This window comes from Haliotis rubra, unplaced genomic scaffold (genome assembly GCF_003918875.1).
Source record: "Haliotis rubra isolate DU_JTF1 unplaced genomic scaffold, ASM391887v1 Scf286, whole genome shotgun sequence".
NCBI lineage: Eukaryota > Metazoa > Mollusca > Gastropoda > Lepetellida > Haliotidae > Haliotis > Haliotis rubra.
Window position 1 is genome coordinate 62,640 of NW_025766953.1, and position 21,154 is coordinate 83,793.

Here is a 21,154-nt window from a genome sequence, read left to right on the forward strand (position 1 = left end):
ATTGATATTCAAAGATGACCTTTGTCAATATATTAAAAAATTAATGGATAGTATGCGATTTGGTTTCATAGGTTTGGATATTTTTCTCCTAGGGTTTTGGATGTTTTGGATGAATTGCTGAATTCCCCTCAATTAAATCTCAGAGGTAATGTCAGTTTTGTCATACATTTCCTCTCACGATGCTTCTGGTATACTAGAAACGAAAGAAATTGGCGTCTTTCCTATGAAACTTAAAACACTAGCATGATGTCAAGGTGAAGGGCTATGTTTTTAATTTTTAAAAACCATATTCCCAGAAAAAGTTTGAATGACTAGTAGAATAAGAATAATTCTGCCAAGAAAAATACATTGAATCAACATTGATTATAAATAATTATTGAGGCTCATTGTTATAATTCAAAACATCTAGTTTTGCATCTGTAGGTGGAAAGCGTTTTGGTCATCTTGCAAAATCTGATTTATACCATTGATACTTCACAAGAAATACATCTAGAAAGGACGAAGTTTGCTTCATAATGGTAAGTTACAGAAAGGTTTACCATTTGATTGTGTCAGGTATTTCGTTGAGCGAAACACCCAGTACATGTTTGTGTTCCTGCAGGAAAACATATATATAATATATATAATTTTGATAGAAACTGATAATTATATTAAATTGAACAGGCGTCCACGTGAGATAGGTGAGTCGGGTGCTGAGAGAGTGAGTGAGTTTAGTTTTAAGCCGAACTGAGCAATATTCCAGCTATATGGCGGCGGGCTTTAAATAATCGAGTCTGGACCAGACAATCCAGTGACCATAATCATGGGCATCGATTTGGAATTCGGATACATGTGTCGACCAAGTCAGCGAGCCTGACCACCCGATCCTATTACGACTAACATGGGTTACTGAATACCAATAAAACCCTGATCTTCACGGGTAGACCTTAGAGAAATGTATAGACATCCTTAATAATGTGGTTCAGGGACTGTGAACGGTCTCACAATACCAACAAACAAAGCACGTGTTGCCGATAGGGAAACAAGTTCATTACTATCGTGTGACGTAGCATATCTATCTGCCCGAGTGACCTGATTTATTTACTCCAGCCCTTGAGGATAGACATTAAACTATCTACACTATCCAGTGACCATCTGTATGTAAGAATACATAATCAGTCGATGATGTGGGCAGTATTTTGATATTTTTATCTTTAACAACACAATAAAGATCTCCATCGAATGCCATTGGTCCTGAAATATTCATTCTTTCTTCGCGAACCGATAACAGAACGAGGTTGTAAGGTTTGTCTAATGTCCTGAGAATTTCAATTTTGCAAAGAACCTATCAGTCTATCAGCAACAACAGGAGGTAACATTCTTATATCTACATACTCAACATTCATCGCTACCCCTTGGAGGACAATATATTACAAAAGATATGTATGTGATCGTTGTACTTACCAAGGTAATGATTATGTCCACTTTTACAACCCTTGTCTGTTGAGCAAGGGTTACACGTTTGGATAACTTACCACTTCACCATGGAACACGCCCAGATATTAAACAAACATGTAAATACATTTGTACCCCTGAAAAACATATAGTTTCATTGTAAGGCTTTCGGGAATGTTTGGACAGAAACTGGCCTCTTTGCTCTGACATCGTGATATGTACAAAATAAAGTTTCACACCAGGGTTCGCGGATATTCTGTCCGAGCTACTCCACGGCGTAATGACGTATACATCTATGTTAAACGTGACGTCAATAATGACAGAATGAGACGTGAGTTTGATATCTATTTGCACAAACTAATATCAACACACGGCTATTGAAATAGGTAATATAATGCAAGTACATCCAATCACTGAACAGTGGTGTAGTTTTGCTTTGTAGCCCAAATGCTGTATTAAATTTGTAAAATACTTATGAAGTCTTGTTAAACTGATCCATGTCCAAAGATTTAGCGTTATTTACGTTGGCTTGAAATTTAGGCAGAATTCTGTCTGGAAATGAATGTAGCAATACAACATACCTGTTCTTGGAGGAAACAGACGCTGACTCACAGATGTGACATGTTCCTACTGACCTAACAGGGTTGATACAACAAACCATGGTGCTATGAAACAAGGATAATAAATCATTCATTGAAATTAATATGCAATTAGTATTTAACCCGTCTTATGCTTAATAATGACAACGAACAGAATGTTTTAAACTCCGAGCAATAATTTTTTTATATCCTTTTCCATCTTCAAGCATTTCGTTGAAACATATTTTTCTAATCATATTTAGCAGTAAACGTGTTTGTAGTGTTAGAAATAAGATTGTTAAAGGGTTAATGTAAATCATGAAACGATATGTCTGACGCCTCCCCGTCCATTCATATCGCCGCCTGACAAAAGGCAATGTAACATTTTGGCCCAACAAACACTGGAGCCTTTATTCCAGTAGAACATCGATAAGATAGCACCACTACTTCGCTATTAATCCTGGAATACACAGGTGCATAATCTGATACGATGTTATAATTCAAGATACCTTTACCTAAAGCTATCTACACCAGTAACTCGATATGGATGTAATGGCATTTTGTGCAATATGACTGTGCAATATTTTCGAAAATCCAGAAAGCTGACTTGCTGACGTCTGATTGAGAAACGAAAGCAAGAATTATTTGTTGATTGTTTTCCTATTAAATAGATATGGGGACCCAGTAGACAAATATATACACATGGGAAAAAGTATTGCAACACCTATGAATTTTCCTTCCATGTAGCCATTTATATCGATATATATGTTTGCTTGTATTATTTTTACTCTTCGGGCGCACCATACAAAGGTGACATCACGTGCATTAAGCAACTATCAAAATTCAGTAAACTGTTCTTACAGCTCGATAACTTGGAAAACCAAATCATTTCGTTGTTGACAAGCAAGTAGGGATCCACCTCAACTGTCAACTCCTTCAAAGATGGCAAGTTATTGATAATAGGAATACTGGGATGTCATTAAGGGCTATTGCAAATATTGATACAAAAATATATATGGGATATTGCGATACTTTTGTCTATGTGTATATCATTTCTTAAATTGTTCTTCCCTCATTTGTTAGCACAGCTTATCGACGTGAATTATTGAGTTTTCGCCTTCCAGTGCAGCGTTTAGATTTCCTCATGGCGCCCCAGCTCAATGAGGGAGGAACGTCTGCAGTCATGATGGTGGTAAATGTTTGTCACTGTGGTGCATGGTACTGCGACATCCTGGACTCATAGGGTTCTGGCACGTCTGACACTAAGAAGCGATATACAGCACCTCTGAGGACTGGGTGTATTACACGTAGCCTGGTGCTATTACAGGACAGATGTGATTATTGTTCAGATCTTAGATATAATCTTTGGAAAGAAATAACCAGTGCCCATCCTTTATTCCCATCTATGTCAGCAGTAGACACAACGGTATTCTTACTTACTAATAATCAGTTTATAACGCCCCTTGCCGCACTCCTCCATGCTGTTTCGTCGACGAAATACCTCGGTAGAATAGTATATTCTATTCCTATCAATGTTAGCATTCATCTACCACCATGTTTGATATTTATATATTTTACGCTTGTTAATGTATGGAAATGAAAGAGCGCGCGCGCGCGCGTTTGTGTGTGTACGTGTGTGTGTGTTGGTGTCATTTTATTATCAATGTTTATAGCTGTGATACTTGTGTAAAAAGGCCATATTCCCGGATGCTGATATTAAACAAAGATTTTTGGGTAACGAAATGTCTTAGGTCTTTTGTTGCACCTCAGCATGTGACACAGAAATAAACTATATTTCTTCTTCTTCAAGAAGGTATCGTAGAGTAAATCTATTAATATTTTGGTTTTGTTTGCAATATTTTCCTTCCATTTACATCATCGACATCAAACCTGTCATCATTCGGGAGGTGGCAATGCAAAGTTTCTGATAAGAATGAAATATTTTTAACAAAAGTGAAATATATAACTGAGGAACACAAAATTTCAAAAATAGTTTATTGCACTCACTGAGACGAATGCCAATATGTATGTACAGGAGAACATGAAACCACAAAGATCAGTCTACACTTGCTGTATATCTATAATGGCAATGTAGCGCACAAATGTCCTCGGCCTGAACACATGTAAATGAGGTAATGGAAAGTGTGGTAGGAAAATACAACCTGAATATCAAAACATCACATTGCTGCATCAAAACTGTTGCAGGAATAATCAACATTTACTCCAATGGCCTGGTTAGAGTTCCTTATAAATATTATTACAATTCTTCGGTATCCGTAAGACAATCTGCAGCGTTCTGCGGTAGATTTATAACTTAAAACGTTAGCACTATTTATCCTTGTATTCAAACCCTTTGTTTCTCCAATATCTGTATATATAGTGGATCCTGTTCCGCAGTCATCAAGTTTTATTTTGTTCGACTTTCGAGATGATAAATCAATGAAACGTTCAAATGCATTTTTGTATCACTCACACATGCAAACACACATTATATACAAGTTTTTCTTTGTCAAGTTTTGACCAATCACATTGCACGCCGCTGCATTGTTTTCTCGGACGTCCGCGCGAACACATAGTTCAAGGACGGAAGTTTCACTGGCGTCAATAACAACGCCAACGGCAACACGATCCTTTCTTATTTGCATAGTATAGAAGTTCTCTGACATTTCACACATCACATTTTCATATCCAGGTCACATAGGTAGTTCTTTGAAATGTCACACCAGTTCTGTTTTCCTGCAAGTCTTCTGGGTTTTCGGAATCGTTATGTCTATGTGCAGCTGCTGATGCTAACGTACAGAACATATCGGTTGTATCGTGCTCATTTATTTCTATCTGTTCATAGTCTGGAGGACTGCAGTCTTTACGTGGGTCGTCTTCCATATAGGGTGGCAGTTGCACGCCGTATGGTGGGCTGTAGGTGTCTAAATCAGATGCTGAGAAATACCGACGCATCCTCCGAGACTGAAACAGTAAACGGACGATTAGTATTTGAAAACATGTACGTACATCTGACGTATCACTTGCCACAATCATCAACATTAATTTATTCATCGTGTACGTTTTATAACATAATACTACTTCTAAAAGTATAAAATGTGATACATTAATATTAAAATCGGTCCTGTTGAAGGCGATCGAAGAGCTTGTCTGCTTTGTTGTATCGGATATCGACAAAAGGCGCCACGATAAACACTGCCAATCAATTAATCGACCAATATTTTCTCAATAATTGAAATAATTTGAGGTCTGATACATCATAGTTATCGCATGTACTAAATTTCATGTAATTTCTTACCCGTGGTTTGTACAGAAAATCATACGTTCCTCTCCCTTCAGAGAGTTCCTGATATTGGGACACCACACAAGCAAAACAGTAACACTGAAAAATAGATAACGAACAGATGAGCTGCGGCAAAGGTTGCGCATTACCATCACAAAATAATCTCATAATGCTATTTTTTCACATAATCGAATGGGATTTTAATGCGATAGTCTTGCAGTTGATGCATAACATTGTCAAACAAACTTGGGTTTCCTACACGGTGTATGAGACCTGGTGGAACATATCTTAGATATTACCACAGATGGCTTTAAAACACACCCACTTCCTAACTGAATTCATACTACGCATTACATAGAACGTTATGAATATTAGATATGTTTCTCTGATATTTCTGAAACGACGAGCGTGTGTAAGGTTGTATTACTTACATTTGCAACCAGGCGGAAGCAGTAAAAACATACAGATATAATCTCCCACGTTTGCAGAGTCTGCAAGACAATAAGAAAATAATTGCTTTACAAATAACATCAATGGGTTACTGTGAAGTCATGTTTTAAAAAGAGTCTTTGAAGTGTGCAGAATACCAGCTCCTGATATGTTTGGACGAAACCTATAAGTGCTGAACTGCACAATTTTCCTGACAATATAATGACAAATGACGCGAGGAAGGCTATAAATGTCGAAGTACTTCGTGCCACGTGCAGTAAATCCTTACACAAGAGATTCAGCCTGTAGCAACATTTACCCGTACCTAACAGCTTGTACGGTACACAGTTGACATAAGTCATGATAACCAAGTCAATTTAATGGTTTATTACACTCAGTCCATAAATAGAGTGCTCTATGTTGACGTACAGCATATACCCAGCTCACCTTTTCATTCTCTAAGTGTACCGTTGTTAGGAGAGCAATGGCTCCCGTCTCATACAACACCGTTACCACCAACACGTATATCCATGGCAACAACAGGTACTTTTTGTCCTGAAATAGAAACGTTGGTAATCAGTGTGGCTGCTGATATCAATCATCAAAGACGTCGTCGAAAATGGTATCACGTACACAAAAGAAACGATTGTCGTAACGTATATGCATTTTTTCAGAGACATAAATAAGCAATTGTTAAAATCCAACCACCAGTGTCAGGAAGTATAGACAACAGAAGAAACGGCACCTTGTGTCGTAACGAAGGGTGCCGGTAAGAGATTCCTTTCAGCCACACAATCAATCGCGTCTAATAACAACCCAGCCAGATGGATTATTTCTGGTCCTGTGTGTAAACAAACGTCAATACTGATGTGTCTATTACGTGTTTCTTTCAAATGCGGGCATGGCTGTCATTCCTAATATACAGTGTATATGTCGATATCTGCTACGTGTACAAAGACGTCACCATTACGATACTCCTGGGTCGACTGACACCAAGACTGTTTCATCGAAACAAAATATTGTTTTCCATCGTTCGACCCCAGAACTGCTTTCCCCATAATGTATTATCAGTTTGATGCTTTTTCTGCGTTGCAGTCTGACTAACCGTATCCATTGAAAAACAAATTCTTCGTAAAACGATCGGAAAACCTATTACCCATCACTACCGTCCAAATATTGTATTACCATGTAATTCGCGTCTGTTCCATATAACTTCAGCACAATGGACAGTGGTGTATACAAGAAGACACAACATTTATTCACGTGCCTTGGTGTATTTATTTTCCTTACATTTTAAATTGTGTTCCGGAAAACCAAAATATCCAGGTGTCAGATGAACTACCTTAATACGTTAATCCGAAGTAATGATATTTGCCTGACAAGTCTTATTTTCAGTTTCTCACAATATTTCTTGCACAAACACAGTGTCTTCTTACAGAGGTATTGTTCAGGTGTGGAAGCTTTGTTCGCGAAAATATGTGGGGATGTTTTGTTTTGTATCGCACACGTGTATGGAAAAACAAGGACAAAGGTAACTACCCAGTCCGACCCACCGACGGTGTTTGAACTCTCACACGAAGCCTTCCTCACCTGCCTCACGCTTATCGGTTTATCTGTAATCCCCTGGCATTTCTTGGAACTTGAGAACTCATGGCTACTATGACCGGGTGCAAGTGCTGTGTGGTGGTATTTCTTTACGACAGAAATGTAAATATTATCTGATGTGATTATACCGTAAACTGTGCCTCCAAATGGGTGAAAGTGACGTACCATGTGGCTGTCAGGTGCACCCAAGGCGTTAAGAACGCGGTCTGTACTACGCTAATGGGGCGTCCGGGCACTCTGACATTAGTTAAATGTCATTACAGCCGACTAAATCTTCAGGTTAAACATTTCTCTCACAGCCTTCGCTCTGTTCATACACTGTACTAACGTTGGGTCAGTGAGTACACTAACTAACTTTTGACGTGGTCACATTGAAAAAATGAGCAATCGGTCAGTATAGTGCAATGTACTGAGTACTGACTCCTCAAAACTACTCCTGTAATGGTTTTTCAACAGAGTTTCTTTCACTCTTCAAAACGTTGTAAACGCCCTCTGTAGACGTGTTTCTGTGACCAAATATTGTCATGTTCATCCGCCCAGAATTAAAATTGTGTAGACTGACTTCACGATGGTACACCAGAATAGCTGTTATTGCTGTGAATAGTTCACCAAGAAAATACTACTCAGGGGCATTGTGAAATTACCCAATAAGGGTTTTCTTATTCTTCGAGGTCGTTATGGATATAATGCGGGACGTCAATCGAATTCCTAGACAAAAATGTAGACTTTTATTATTACGTAATACATGTTCCTCCTGTAAAAGACGTTGGCCTGATGCTGGTAAAACTGGCTAGGCTTGCATGTTTATGATATAGGTTAGTTTTAGTTTTTTATAAAATACATATATTCCATAGTCAAGGTAGAGGACTTTTGAACGCCAGATGAAACAGGGTGAAAATATGACTGAAATTCGAGGAAAAATGAGTCACGAGTTCAGCTGAAATACCACATACTTGGCATAATAGGCTTTTTTATGAAACATGGGATTTGTCAAGAGCCTGCCGATTAGAAGAAGCTATCAGACCACATTTCGCTGCCGTGTCATAACCCAGGGCCATAATTTACCTCATTCCTCAAACTGTCTACAGCAATGACGCTTCATTGCTTATCTTCCGGACGTATCTCAAGGAACAGATTAGTATCAATACTCCAAATAGTCCCCATTTGTAAGTCGGGGCTCAGTGGAGACCGGTCAAGCTAGGGCTCTTTGTTTACAAACGGGTTAAGGTTTCTACCCTAAGCTGCTTATTCTTGAAAGTTTCAACTAATTAGTTACCGGTCATGTAGGGTCGGGAAATAAGCCTTTGGTGGTCTGAGTCAATCTTGATGGTATGATAACTGAATAAACCGACTGAAATGTTAACGCATGCGCTGATCTTTTGACCAGAGTTCTATAGGTATGATGTTATCTGTTAACAATTGTTCCACATACAATGAGAACTTGATTCATGGTTGATCGTTTATACTGATTATATTTCAAAAGTATTCGAGTAAATTAGTTATGAATGAAGTAGCTGTAGTCGGCTGGAGGTTGATTCATAAAACAACAATAGATGAGGCTGCAAACCAAGCTGAAATCTTTGGAGTCTTTCCAGTTTTGTTTTACTTTTCATTCGTTTAACCATCAAAGTTTGTACGTCGTGAAAACGAAATGTACTTTAAAACGATGTTTTCATTTCTTATGGCACTGTTGAATGCATACTTATGCAAACAACTGAAAATAGTGATCATATACTTGCGTGTCTTTGTTTAATATTTCACTGGACAGAATATGTATTAGTTGCTAGTGTCGTCTTACCATATACACTCCTGGTAGCAGGACCAGGGAGACTGCGATCATCAGAGAATACAGGACGAATCCGGCATACACAATGCCTCGAAATTCTGAAATACAACATGTACGTCATGTTAAACGGTGGGAACAGTTAGGAGCTGTGGTTCACATAATTCATCGTTTGTTAATCCACCACCATGCACTTGCATCGCCTCTGTACGTGCTGGTCTTAAAGCGATAATAACACCCTTGTTTTTCATTTAATATACACTTACTCGTCTATAACTATACTGAGTACTATTGTCTATCATATACACATACCTATATTGCATCTACAAAGCATTTCCCAGTACATTATGATTAGTGGGTTACTTGCAGTACAGAAGGATAACAATACCTTTAGTCACATGCGTTCAAACGTCACAGGTCTCTCTGTTTAAAGCATGGACACATGTTGTGTTTCATGCACATATAATAACATACGAATAACAAACACACTGATCATTGTAATATATATGATTCATCGATTGCTGTAAATTGTAAACTGTCTTAGTTATGTCTTATTAGTGTCAGCCACTGAATTCTATAGCACTGCCAGTGCATCATTACTTATAGAGATATCCCGACCAGTCTTCCAGACTGAAACAGTGATACACTTACATCTCATATGCATAATGCATGAACCTAAGAAGCTGTGAATCTTTCCTGGTGCAATATAGCGAACGCAATTACTCAATACATGCATTAGTTTGTCGTGGGACAGTGCTTATAGCGGGTCAGGACAAATGTCATGGAATTCTTGAGATGAAACACAAATGTCTTTCATGTGTATGAAACCGTGTATGTGGTTTTAGTGTCATACCGTACTGTGGTTTTAGTGTCATACCGTACTGTGGTTTTAGTTTCATACCGTACTGTGGTTTTAAAGTAATAAAACTCAATATGCTGGAAACAATCCGAAGATGACCTCAATTCGAGATAAAAATCATATTTTCACAACTACTTAATACCAGGTTGTGGTGACGCCGTCATAAAGTTTACGATAAAAGAAAGTGAGGTATGAGTCGTCTTTGTCCAATGCACAACAGAGATACTGTCAGCGCCCGGGGGAACAATTACGTCGAGATCTTAGGGCCTGTTTCTTCGAGTTACCAAGTGGATGACGACGAGCAAGTTTCTACCCCTTGCCCCGACCTTCACAAAATAATATCTAAGTACAGGGGAACTAGACATGCTACTTTTATTTCATATATCGATTCCGCATTCTCCGACGACGTGTTTGAAACGTTTTATCACCTAAATCACGCAGTCGTATTCCGTTTGATTCTTTGCACGTTGCCTTAATTTATACGAGGACCCTCAGGTTTATTAGTCAACTTCAAAGTAAGTTCACTGAATCCATATCAAATCGGTATATATGCACTTTCTACAAGAGGTGGCCAGTTCAGCATGGTAGAAGGTAATGCGTCGATATCAGTTTCAATATCAATATTTCTCATCACTAAACTATTGATCCGTTTGATAGATGAACTCCACAGAAAATCACTGAAATGTTCAACTCATTTAGGAATACTACATTTCACGATTGACTGTCACTGAAGACGCGTTTGGCCCAAGGACAATAGCCATAGTCGTCCCATAAATCACTCCCCGGACATCTACTGAATCAGGAAATCTGTACTTGTACCTAATATATTGGGGATTTTTCACATCCAAGGAAGGGAATACAATCATGACATTATTGCAACTGTTGGATATTATTGAACTGTTGCAATGCTCGTACTTTCTAACAAGTGATAATATGTACTAGACTACTGTCTAAGCCTTTTATGTGTGCCTATACCTCACTAATGGCATTAATATAGAATGTTTAAGTTGTAATAAGGATACTAGAGAGATCATACTTACCCATGGAAGCACTTATTGCATCAAGGCCGATGTATCGGAACAAGTAAAAGGCCAAACACATCACAGATATCACCTGAAATACATAAATATTATTTGTAATTTTCCCCTAATACATTACGTAAAAGAGATGTTTCGAATAAATACAGTGGTACTACACATACAACAGTTTCCATCCGACGAGAAAATATAAAACTTCACTATGATTGTCAATTGACTGTCTATACATACATCTGAAAGCACTTCACTATGATTGTCAATTGACTGTCTATACATACATCTGAAAGCACTTCACTATGATTGTCAATTGACTGTCTATACATACATCTGAAAGCACTTCACTATGATTGATTGACTGTCTATACATGCACTTCACTATGATTGTCAATTGACTGTCTATACATACATCTGAAAGCACTTCACTATGATTGTCAATTGACTGTCTATACATACATCGGAAAGCACTTCACTATGATTGTCAATTGACTGTCTATACATACATCGGAAAGCACTTCACTATGATTGTCAATTGACTGTCTATACATACATCTGAAAGCACTTCACTATGATTGTCAATTGACTGTCTATACATACATCTGAAAGCACTCCACTATGGTTGTCAATTGACTGTCTAAACATACATCTGAAAGCACTCCACTATGGTTGTCAATTGACTGTCTATACATACATACATCTGAAAGCACTTCACTATGATTGTCAATTGACTGTCTATACATATATCTCAAACAGAGCTGTGACGATATATCGTAATATCGAAATCGTGCTATTTTATCTGACGATATATCGATACTTTTTTTCGTATCGTGATATGTATTGTTGACCTTAAAATTGTTAATTTTCACTAGATATTGACGCTTATGTCAAAATGTACATTGTTACTTGCTATCAAAATATACATTTTAAAGAAAATAACTAAAGATAGCATGTCGTGATTTGCATCGAATCGAAACGTATCGTTCGAAGATATCGTGGTACGTATAGAATCGTGAAATTTCTGTATCGTCACACCTCTAATCTCAAAACACATACAAAACGGCACACACACACACACACACACACACACACAACATTCATTCGTGAAAGCGGATTAGAGCAATCTGCTTATTACAATCGATGACTCTTCTTGCTTGTCACTTGGTTTTTGTGTACACGTGCTGGGGTTGTATTCAAACTCACATTTTAACGACATATAATCAGTTGCTTTAAACGGGATCTCATATCACACTAGTCAGCATGAACATACATCGACACTGATATCCAGTTAAGTGCATTATTAAAACTCTAACAGTTCAATATTAATGCTACCCATAACAAAAATGGACCACAAAACAACACTGGAATGAAGTAATCATTGAAAAGAAAACGATATCGGGAAATCAGCACTGAACCTTCGACTTCACCGGAGCATGGTCATCAAATATTAATATCCTGGTGTGATTATCAGGTGGAAATCTAGGCTAGATAACAGTAACGGAACGATAGAAGAAGCCAGCATTAGTGAGAACCGGTATGCCGTCCAAGAAAGCATGTGGTATCTCAAATGTATAATGGCAATTAAACCATTTTGTCCGTACAACAGTCTTGAGCATTTGACATAGATATTCAATATTTGATACAGAAACATGCTTTTCATTGATTGTCTTTCTACGATTGTGTTTTCAGTGTTATTTTAGGTTGGTGTCATTGTCTGTTGTTCAGTCCATGGATGGAACTCCGTAACCACAGATATGGGACCTGACTTTTCTACACATAGTACAGAATTCAGTTACGTCAAAAACTAAATATTATTCACACCGTTTTCAGTTTATGAAGACTGTTTACTTATGTTTGTTGACTGAGGTATGAATTGTACACCCAAGGGGTACAGTGTATGATTCTGTGTGGCAATAACACGTAAACAATTCAACTAGCCCGAACGCAGGAACACAACACCATCAATACTGAATACAACCCGTGCATTTAGTTAACCTTGAAGTTAATCACATATAGAGTTGTGAATGTCTCAAATACCTTAACATAAAGTGGGTGTAGTCTTTCAACCGTGTCTGCTTATTTCTTCAACACTTACACAGTTTACCAAGTCAAGCTAACTTATCCCGCTTAACTGCCGGTACTGACCACAGGCTTTGTCACCTGATCTCACATCAAGGTGTGTGGAGGAATACCTCACCTGGAAGTAATGGACAGGTATGTTGTATATACCTGTGGCGTTTCCAAACATTTGGTTCCAAAGTCTGTTTCCCTGTGGTGTCGGTTTATCATTGCGGATGAACATCGTGTCATTTTCAACTTTATTTAAGTTTGACTTCGGTTAACTTTAACCAAACATGTTAATCAAAAGAAATAATGATTCTGATATATTTTCATAAAAATGATCTACATTATTCGCAGTTTATTAACCTGATGACTGCGTCTAACTTGTGATATTTTACATGTAATAATTGGAGAACCCAGTTGTATCAACAATGTATACCTGCTTACATATTTCTATATGCATTGTATATACTCTGTACACTTGATTTGGGAACAATACAAATAAAAACAAAAACAAAAAAACTTTAGTCTAAGTATTTCTTATTGTGTGCGTACGAGTGTGGTCAGAATTATCTTAATGGGTGAATTTCGTGTATGTCGCAATTGAAATATGACTAAATACACATCAATGGTTATTGGCACAATTTGGGGAACATTTAAAAGTATTTGTATTCTTATACGTCCGTCGATAATATCAAACACCTTCGAGAGAGATAAATGTTAAATAACATAGCACCATGTAACCTAAAACATGGCTGTCCTCAGAAAAAGGTGTATGGCTGTAATCGAGATGAAAACCCATCGAAGTAATAGCCACCCTTGCAACGACCTCGTGACAAGACGTCCACAGGTGTCTAACGGCGTATTTACGTATGTCGTGCCTCCCCGAGAGTTGACAATTGAACATGATGTACCTGTGTGTGTAGAGGGTGAGATTCTGGGTCTGATGTTTTATCTGGACTAACTGGGAGAGACCGCGATTGTACGTGGGCGATGGGAAGGGTGATATGTATCGTATACTGTTGACAATAGAGGGATAAGAATGCCAGCTGTACAGGGTGGGGAAGGAGTGGGTCAGGATCCGGATGTGATTGTTTGTCTCGATATACTTGGTGGAATGAATACCGTCAGTCAAAGTCAAAGAACGGACGGTGTCAATGTCCAACCAATAACGAAGTTGTGTTTCATCAGTAATGTTATAAAGCCAGGCTCATCAAGTCTCGGTGAACGTGTCAGCTCATGCAGTGGACTCTTTGATGTCCTTGTCATATTACTGATACTGCTATTTTAGTACAAGCAGTAAAGCAATGATAGGTAGTTTCGATATATCATTCTCAGCCATACAAAAACCCTATGACCCCTATCTCAACCGATAGACAATGCCACTTTGCTAATGTTCGCATGTGAGTCAGCATTAGAAATGATTGCTGTCTCACTGGACACTCCCAGCTTGTAAAGTTTCAAGTTTTAGTGGAGAAGGTAGTTTGGCTTGTTCATACCATACCTCTTTGTAGCTAGGTGGGGACAAGGGCGGTCCAGTCGTTCAAGACACTACAGTTAGCTGGGCAGTGTTGTGTCCCAAATATGCTTGAGTGAGTGGCGTGTCAACACCAAAGCTTTTCGGAAGTGGTAAACATTTAAGGCCTGGTTTACTTCGGGCTTGTACTCATTCACCAACTCAATCCCAACGTAAAGGGGTCATATTTAAGCATCAACTGAGATTACATAGTTTCTAGTTAGAAAGTACAGAGCGAAAACACCATGTGACATACACAGTAGATGACCATGTCACTTCCACAGACCCGCCATATATGAAAAACAGTCTCCGCACGGAAGCACTGACAAAGGTTTTCAAAGGACATTTGGGGAACAAAAAATGTGGAATGGGTAAACGGTTATGGCAAAAGATATAGATGGAAAACACACATATACGAAGCGATCCATACCAATGGTTTCGCTAATCGGACCATCAACATTCCAGATACGTGCGTCCCATTGTTAAGCACGACCCAAACGCACTTCCAAATGGGACGAACAAGTCAGGGGTAGCTATACTGTCTCCTTATGACCAGTGCCGAAAATAATTACGAGGTGCTTATACCTTCAATTGTCATATGCGCAATGAAGGGGAAGTTTCACAAAGTCTAAATCGTTTTGAACACCTATCTTGTCTTGTCTATGAGCATTGGTGACACTGCTTACTACAGTGTTCACTGAACATGAGTTTAATGGGTCCACCTTGAGTTGTGGCTGATTGTGGGCAGATCAGATCAAGCAAGGGACTACACAACCGTGAACTGTAAACAATATCGTCTTGATTTCGGCTTTACAATTAAAATATCATTAATGTATTATGAGATGATACAAAATACAATTTTTCACTATTAAATCTCTAATATTAGCTGAATATAACGCCTGTCAATACACCATAATATTCTATGGGTAGGTATATATTTTGAGCTTTCAAAATTTATTTTATCATTCAACGGACAGGTTGTGACAGAAGCTGCACAGAAAGGAAATCGCAACATGTCGACGCTGAGTATCAGGAGGTGGACATCACTAGCATAACAATGGCTAGAAAGTGGTGATACTGCTCAATAGGTGATAATAGGTCCGACTGATCCCCTCGCCAGGATGTCCCTCCACACAGCGAGAACATCGCTTTTATCGCCTACCCATCTGACCCTAGGGCAATCGCCGAAGGTCATGGGCAAGAGCTGTGGGGAAATTCGCCCGGGTGTAATGAGAGATTCTACAAATTATACCCCTCCTTAAGGATCCACATCCCTTTACAAAGGAGTCAAAATGTCCAACTTGCATACAGGGGCAGTGTGGTCGCTTTCTATGGGAAAATGTATCGGCAATTTTGTGGACCATATAAACATTCCAATATTCACCTGAGTGAAGGCTTACAAGTCAAGTGAAGACATCATGGGAAATGGCAATAAGAATATATAGTGTGATCCGGTAGAGATGACAAACTTGACCAATCCTGTGCTTTAAACGCAGGGGAAAATATGTAGTATTTATTTCAGCTACAGTTATGACATAGGGTTGTTTGGTGTTAACAGCAGGCCAATTCACGACTATACTCAAAATGGGATGGAAGCCCTAATTTGTTACGTATTGTGAGCGTTTTCCAGCCACAGCGCTACTTCCTCCTTCCTTGACACACTGTTATCAGGACAAATTAAGTGTGTTGGACGTGCATTCCCGTCGACTGATTAAGTCATGAGTGTAACCCCGGGGTACAAACGCTAAACGTAAGAGAACGCCACCCTGCTGACCACCAATCTGAATAAACAAACACTGATTTTAAGTACGGTGGGTCACTTCACAAGATAAATACCCCCAAACTCACGTCTTCTGTCCACCCCTTGTCCACTGACCAGGCTCACAATAGACACCGGTTGTCAGCCATTGTTGACCTCTGTCACAGAGTTACCCATACGGAGAGTTACGTCCTCGTTTACTATCGCTTGACAGGACAAAACTTGATGTCAGAGACACAAGAACAATTGATGTTTTTAGACAATATATAAAATATAGATACAACATTCCCCTCTAAATATTTATGGATGAGCTTACAAAAAGGTGCCCTTAGTCTGAAGATGTTTATAAACGTTTTAAGACGACAGAAGAATTTGAGTTTTTTCGCATTGTAATACTTAGGCGGTATTCTGTATATTTCAAAGGGTTGTTTCATTCAAGTGATGTTAATGATCACCTGGTCTCCCTTCACATGCATACATCATAGATGGTGTATTAATATCGGTCTATTGATTGCAACAGTGTACGGTGCATATCATTCCTAAAATATAAAGATTAATCCAGAACAGCCGGCACGCTGCATGTTAACAGATGGCTTTCATGTGACCCTTCACCCACCAGGACCTACAAATACAGCATAAATCTGATAAAAGTATTGCTGTCGAGGCCAACAGGGGAATGTTCTTATCAATCGTCATATGGGTGAGTTATATGCCATCTGTGCATCAGGCCTGAACACCTGAAAATGCTCAGGGCTGTGTTAGCACTGATGAGACACCGTGAAGTTGAAGGTGGATTCTCACGGTGTGTGCGTTAGATAAAGGTGTTGTATTCCAACATGGCAATGTGTGGAACAAAAATCAATAGACCTTTATACCTGTACTGGAAAGCACAATCGACTGAATTCCAAAAGGCTCATTAAATGATTGAGTGATAACACTGGTTAATAATTAATGCAGATTTACAAGTACGAATCACGTACGGCTGGAACATGACGTGACGGGGTGGCAAATATGCTGATTTCACTCGAGCAGTGGCGGTGGAGCCTTCACTATTTTCCATCACTCTATCAGTAACAGAGGGTCGATGTAATCCTGTTGTTCTATGAAATGCGGCAAGCTAACGATCTTCGTTTTAAATAAGTTAGAAAAAGTGCCAGACTGTCACCTCTGACCGTCTGACCCTTTGTCACAAGGACCGCTTCGTGGTGTGGTTAGTTGGAACGTGACATTCTGGGGTTAACGAGTGACCAGGGGAGCGCTATCTCCAGCCCGTGGGTAATATAGGGGTATTGTTTGTACCGGGTGGTGAGGGTCGTGAGACCGCGCTGGAATGTGTAATGGGTTCGCGAGATAGTAACAGGTGTAGGAGTTGGAAAGTATGATAACGTCTGTCCGGTGAACCTGGGGTTACCTTGAACCATCAAGAGGATGTACACGGCAGTTTATCATATGTGATGCAATATAGCAGTGAAAGTGTCAATTACAGTAAAACTGTAATTTCCGTTGCACATGCGAAAACTGTAACTCGACCAGGGCTCGATTAAAGCCTTTAGAACTTACACTGGTGAAACATGGAACTGCAAAATGCAACCTGATATTTATACCGACTTGCACCCAATGCATGCTAACATTTTGGCCATCAAAGAACACATACTGGAGCTGGAAATTTAGGAATGATGAGGAACCGACTTGGTTGAACCGACCGATTGAATGACTGTTACTCACAAACGCAGAATAATTCTGTTTTAATGATATTTTAAATCGTTAATACCAAAACTCAAGCTTCATATACAGTTTCATGTTAGGCAGCATATGCAATTTTATGTTGAGCTGCGGGTGCTACCGGTTTGTGTCTCAGCACCTGAGAAGATCACAAATATGATTGGCACAGCAGTGAATAAAGAGCCATTGAGAATTGTTCACAGTGAAACAAAGTAGGCTTCATATTATTAAAATCGAGACCTGTTGAGTTATTAGATTTTCAATAAATGAGCATCACGTTCAATTTATTTTTAGCTAAACAGGGTTCATTATGAACGGCTACACCAAGCACGAGCTTCAATTTCTGGCTCATTTTACCCATTGTAACCGGAACTTCACCATGTGTCACGCTTCGCCGATTTCTAAGAATATGGTAACTAACAGTAATACTAGGTTCCCTATGTTTCCAATAACTGCACAGTTAAAATAAACATGGCGCTCTGGTAACACACTGTGGTACTTGTGACAGGCTAACATTCGCAGGCCTCGAAGTATATGAGGAAGGTATCTGGCCTCATATAAATATCACCTTACACTAACGCTTAATCTCTGAATACATAATTTTGATTGTAGCAAATAAACCCATTTAAATTAGGGCTTAAGTATTGCAGGGAGGGCTAGGCTGTTGGGAAAATAATATGGTTCAGGGACTGTGAGACAGACTAATACCAGCTGAAATGCTGCGTTAATGACCTTGTGTTGTATTGTATGTAGTAATATATTAACTAGCATTAACATGAGCCAGATAGAACTGCAATGTGCATTATATCATGGAATAAATATGCTTGACACATTCGCAGGATATCTATTCTTCTTATTCAAGTGTGGACTTAAAACAGGCTGGTTTCAAGTACTACTAACGGACTGTATCAGTGGCGACAATGAATTCATAAACTCAATATTTTTTCTCAGTATTATTCTTTTGTTGTTAAATTATTTCATTTATGTATCCAGCGACTGTAATAATGTACTGGAGAGGCGTTCATATAAGCCACTACTTGTTCGCCTATCCAGGTTTCAGTTTATGAAATAAAAATATGTTCAAACCAGTACATAAACTGATCATAACGGTATGCCCTGTATGTACATGCAAAGGCTATTCAGTACATCGGAAATATTTTGTTAAAGCATGTGTATCTGCTTACAACAGACACTTCTTTTGATTCTGGACAGGATGTTGTCGCCATATTTTCATCCAATGGCACACCATGCCATTACATGTGTTACAGATAACAGATGTTCATTATAATATCTTTCCATCTGCAATATATTTCATTCAAATTCCTTACATTCGATCAGCCGTTGGATATATCAAAGCCTTCAGAGAGTATATAGTGTCGTTGGGTGTACCAGCCACCTGTTCACAGGCGGTTAATGATGACCATGAGTCACAGATGACAGAATATTGACAAGCTATAAGGATAGAGTTGGATTCACAGTTTTCCGTGTCAGAATCGCTGACCTGTAAATCATAGTATTTAGCAGCTTGACAGGAGATTATACTTTCACAATACGTTCTTTCAATCAGGTTGTTAACCACACCATGTGCTTCGGTGAATGTTATATCTGTGAATATACATCCTTCCCTGGATTCAATACAGCGTGATAACAGACCAGACCATGTATGCGTTATCATGATGTTCCAATGTGTGAATGATTAATGCTTTGTGTTATCTGTGATGAAACGCTAACAAAGTAAACAAAAAAGCATTTTTAAGCATTTGAATACTTAATAACATTGAGTGACCTTACGATTTTAACATTAATTACATGGTAACATCGGAAAACTAAAACAAATATCCTAGTAAGTGTAAACGTAACGGGTAACAGCTTTATCACCCTTCATATTATTAAAACTGTTGCGAGTCTGTCTGTTTCAAAAGAATAATTAATGGTTGACCTTTTCGGGGACGTTCTGGAACTTGGGGTCTAACCTGATTAAGTTGACAAGCAGACGATTTGAAATGGTCACCGCGCCCCAACAATGCGTTGTTTTGAAACCCACCGCACTGTGGTATGGCATACAGTATTGTCTGATGCTGGGAATACCGTCTACCTTCTTCATCATGTATTGACCTACATACCATAAACCATAGCAGTATTTTCACTGCATACATTGCGACATAATTAATAACAGTACGACTACTACTCCTATCAATGTATCAACTGTATGAAAAATTGATAATCACGTTCCCAATGGGTAATTACATTTGTTTCAAATGCATATTTATTTTTTATAATAATATCATATTTTTTATTTTATTTTAGTTATAGATTAATTTTAAAATGATAGATAGTAAGTAATTTGATTTAAGATGAACGCAGATGACCAAACACCGTGCATGTATATAAACGAACGTAAACGATCTTCCGGCGACACACATTCACGCTTTCCCACAATAAACGACACTTGAGACGGCAAGCAAATGACATCAAGTATATCGTTGACAACAGGAACATTACATGTTACATGACGTATGGGGGTGATCCATCACATACAACCTGGATGAAATAGTCCGCAAACTGATTAAAGTCACATTTCAGGAAGTATCACGATAGCGGGTTTTCTAACATTTTTAAAGTTGTTTTCAAGACACTTACCAGACTGTAATATCCACTCACTGCACTCCCAGTACGGGTGTTTGCCCAGCAGAGAAACGACCTGATAATCGCCATATTCGGTTTAACTGTCCGCACAAACTCAGAAATATTGTCTTGACTTCAACATGGATGTAGCCTTTCACTGTCGATGACTCACAAATCTGCCATACACAAGTTGGTCCTTGTCTACCCTGGGTGAGAAGACCGGTGTACGTTCCTTCCCCTGTTCCGGCAAATTCCTTTCTGCGTGAACCCGCCAGGCCCCTGCCCCTATACCTCGAAACCTCCGTACGCTCGACTGAGCAAATAGTTTGGGTACCTCGCCTCTCAGAAAGTGCGCGGAGAAGCGTGACACAATACCCGAATGTCAGAGCAGACGACAAAGATAACCTGAATAACGCATGAACAATGCACTCATGTCTCTTGGGTTTGATTAGTCAAAGGGACGTAACTC

The 21,154-nt window shown here is 38.8% G+C and overlaps 1 protein-coding gene across 1 annotated transcript; it reads right to left on the reverse strand.

Moving 5' to 3' along the window:
* Window positions 1-3,993: 3,993 nt before the first annotated feature.
* On the reverse strand, window positions 3,994-21,052 carry LOC124281622. Its single transcript, XM_046717557.1, has 7 exons — window positions 20,701-21,052; window positions 11,012-11,084; window positions 9,128-9,213; window positions 6,172-6,279; window positions 5,727-5,786; window positions 5,311-5,394; window positions 3,994-4,976 (listed from the first exon to the last, which is right to left on the reverse strand). The coding sequence occupies exons 1-7, from the start codon at window positions 20,773-20,775 to the stop codon at window positions 4,695-4,697; spliced, it is 768 nt and encodes a 255-aa protein (XP_046573513.1). The 5' UTR covers window positions 20,776-21,052; the 3' UTR covers window positions 3,994-4,694.
* Window positions 21,053-21,154: the final 102 nt, after the last annotated feature.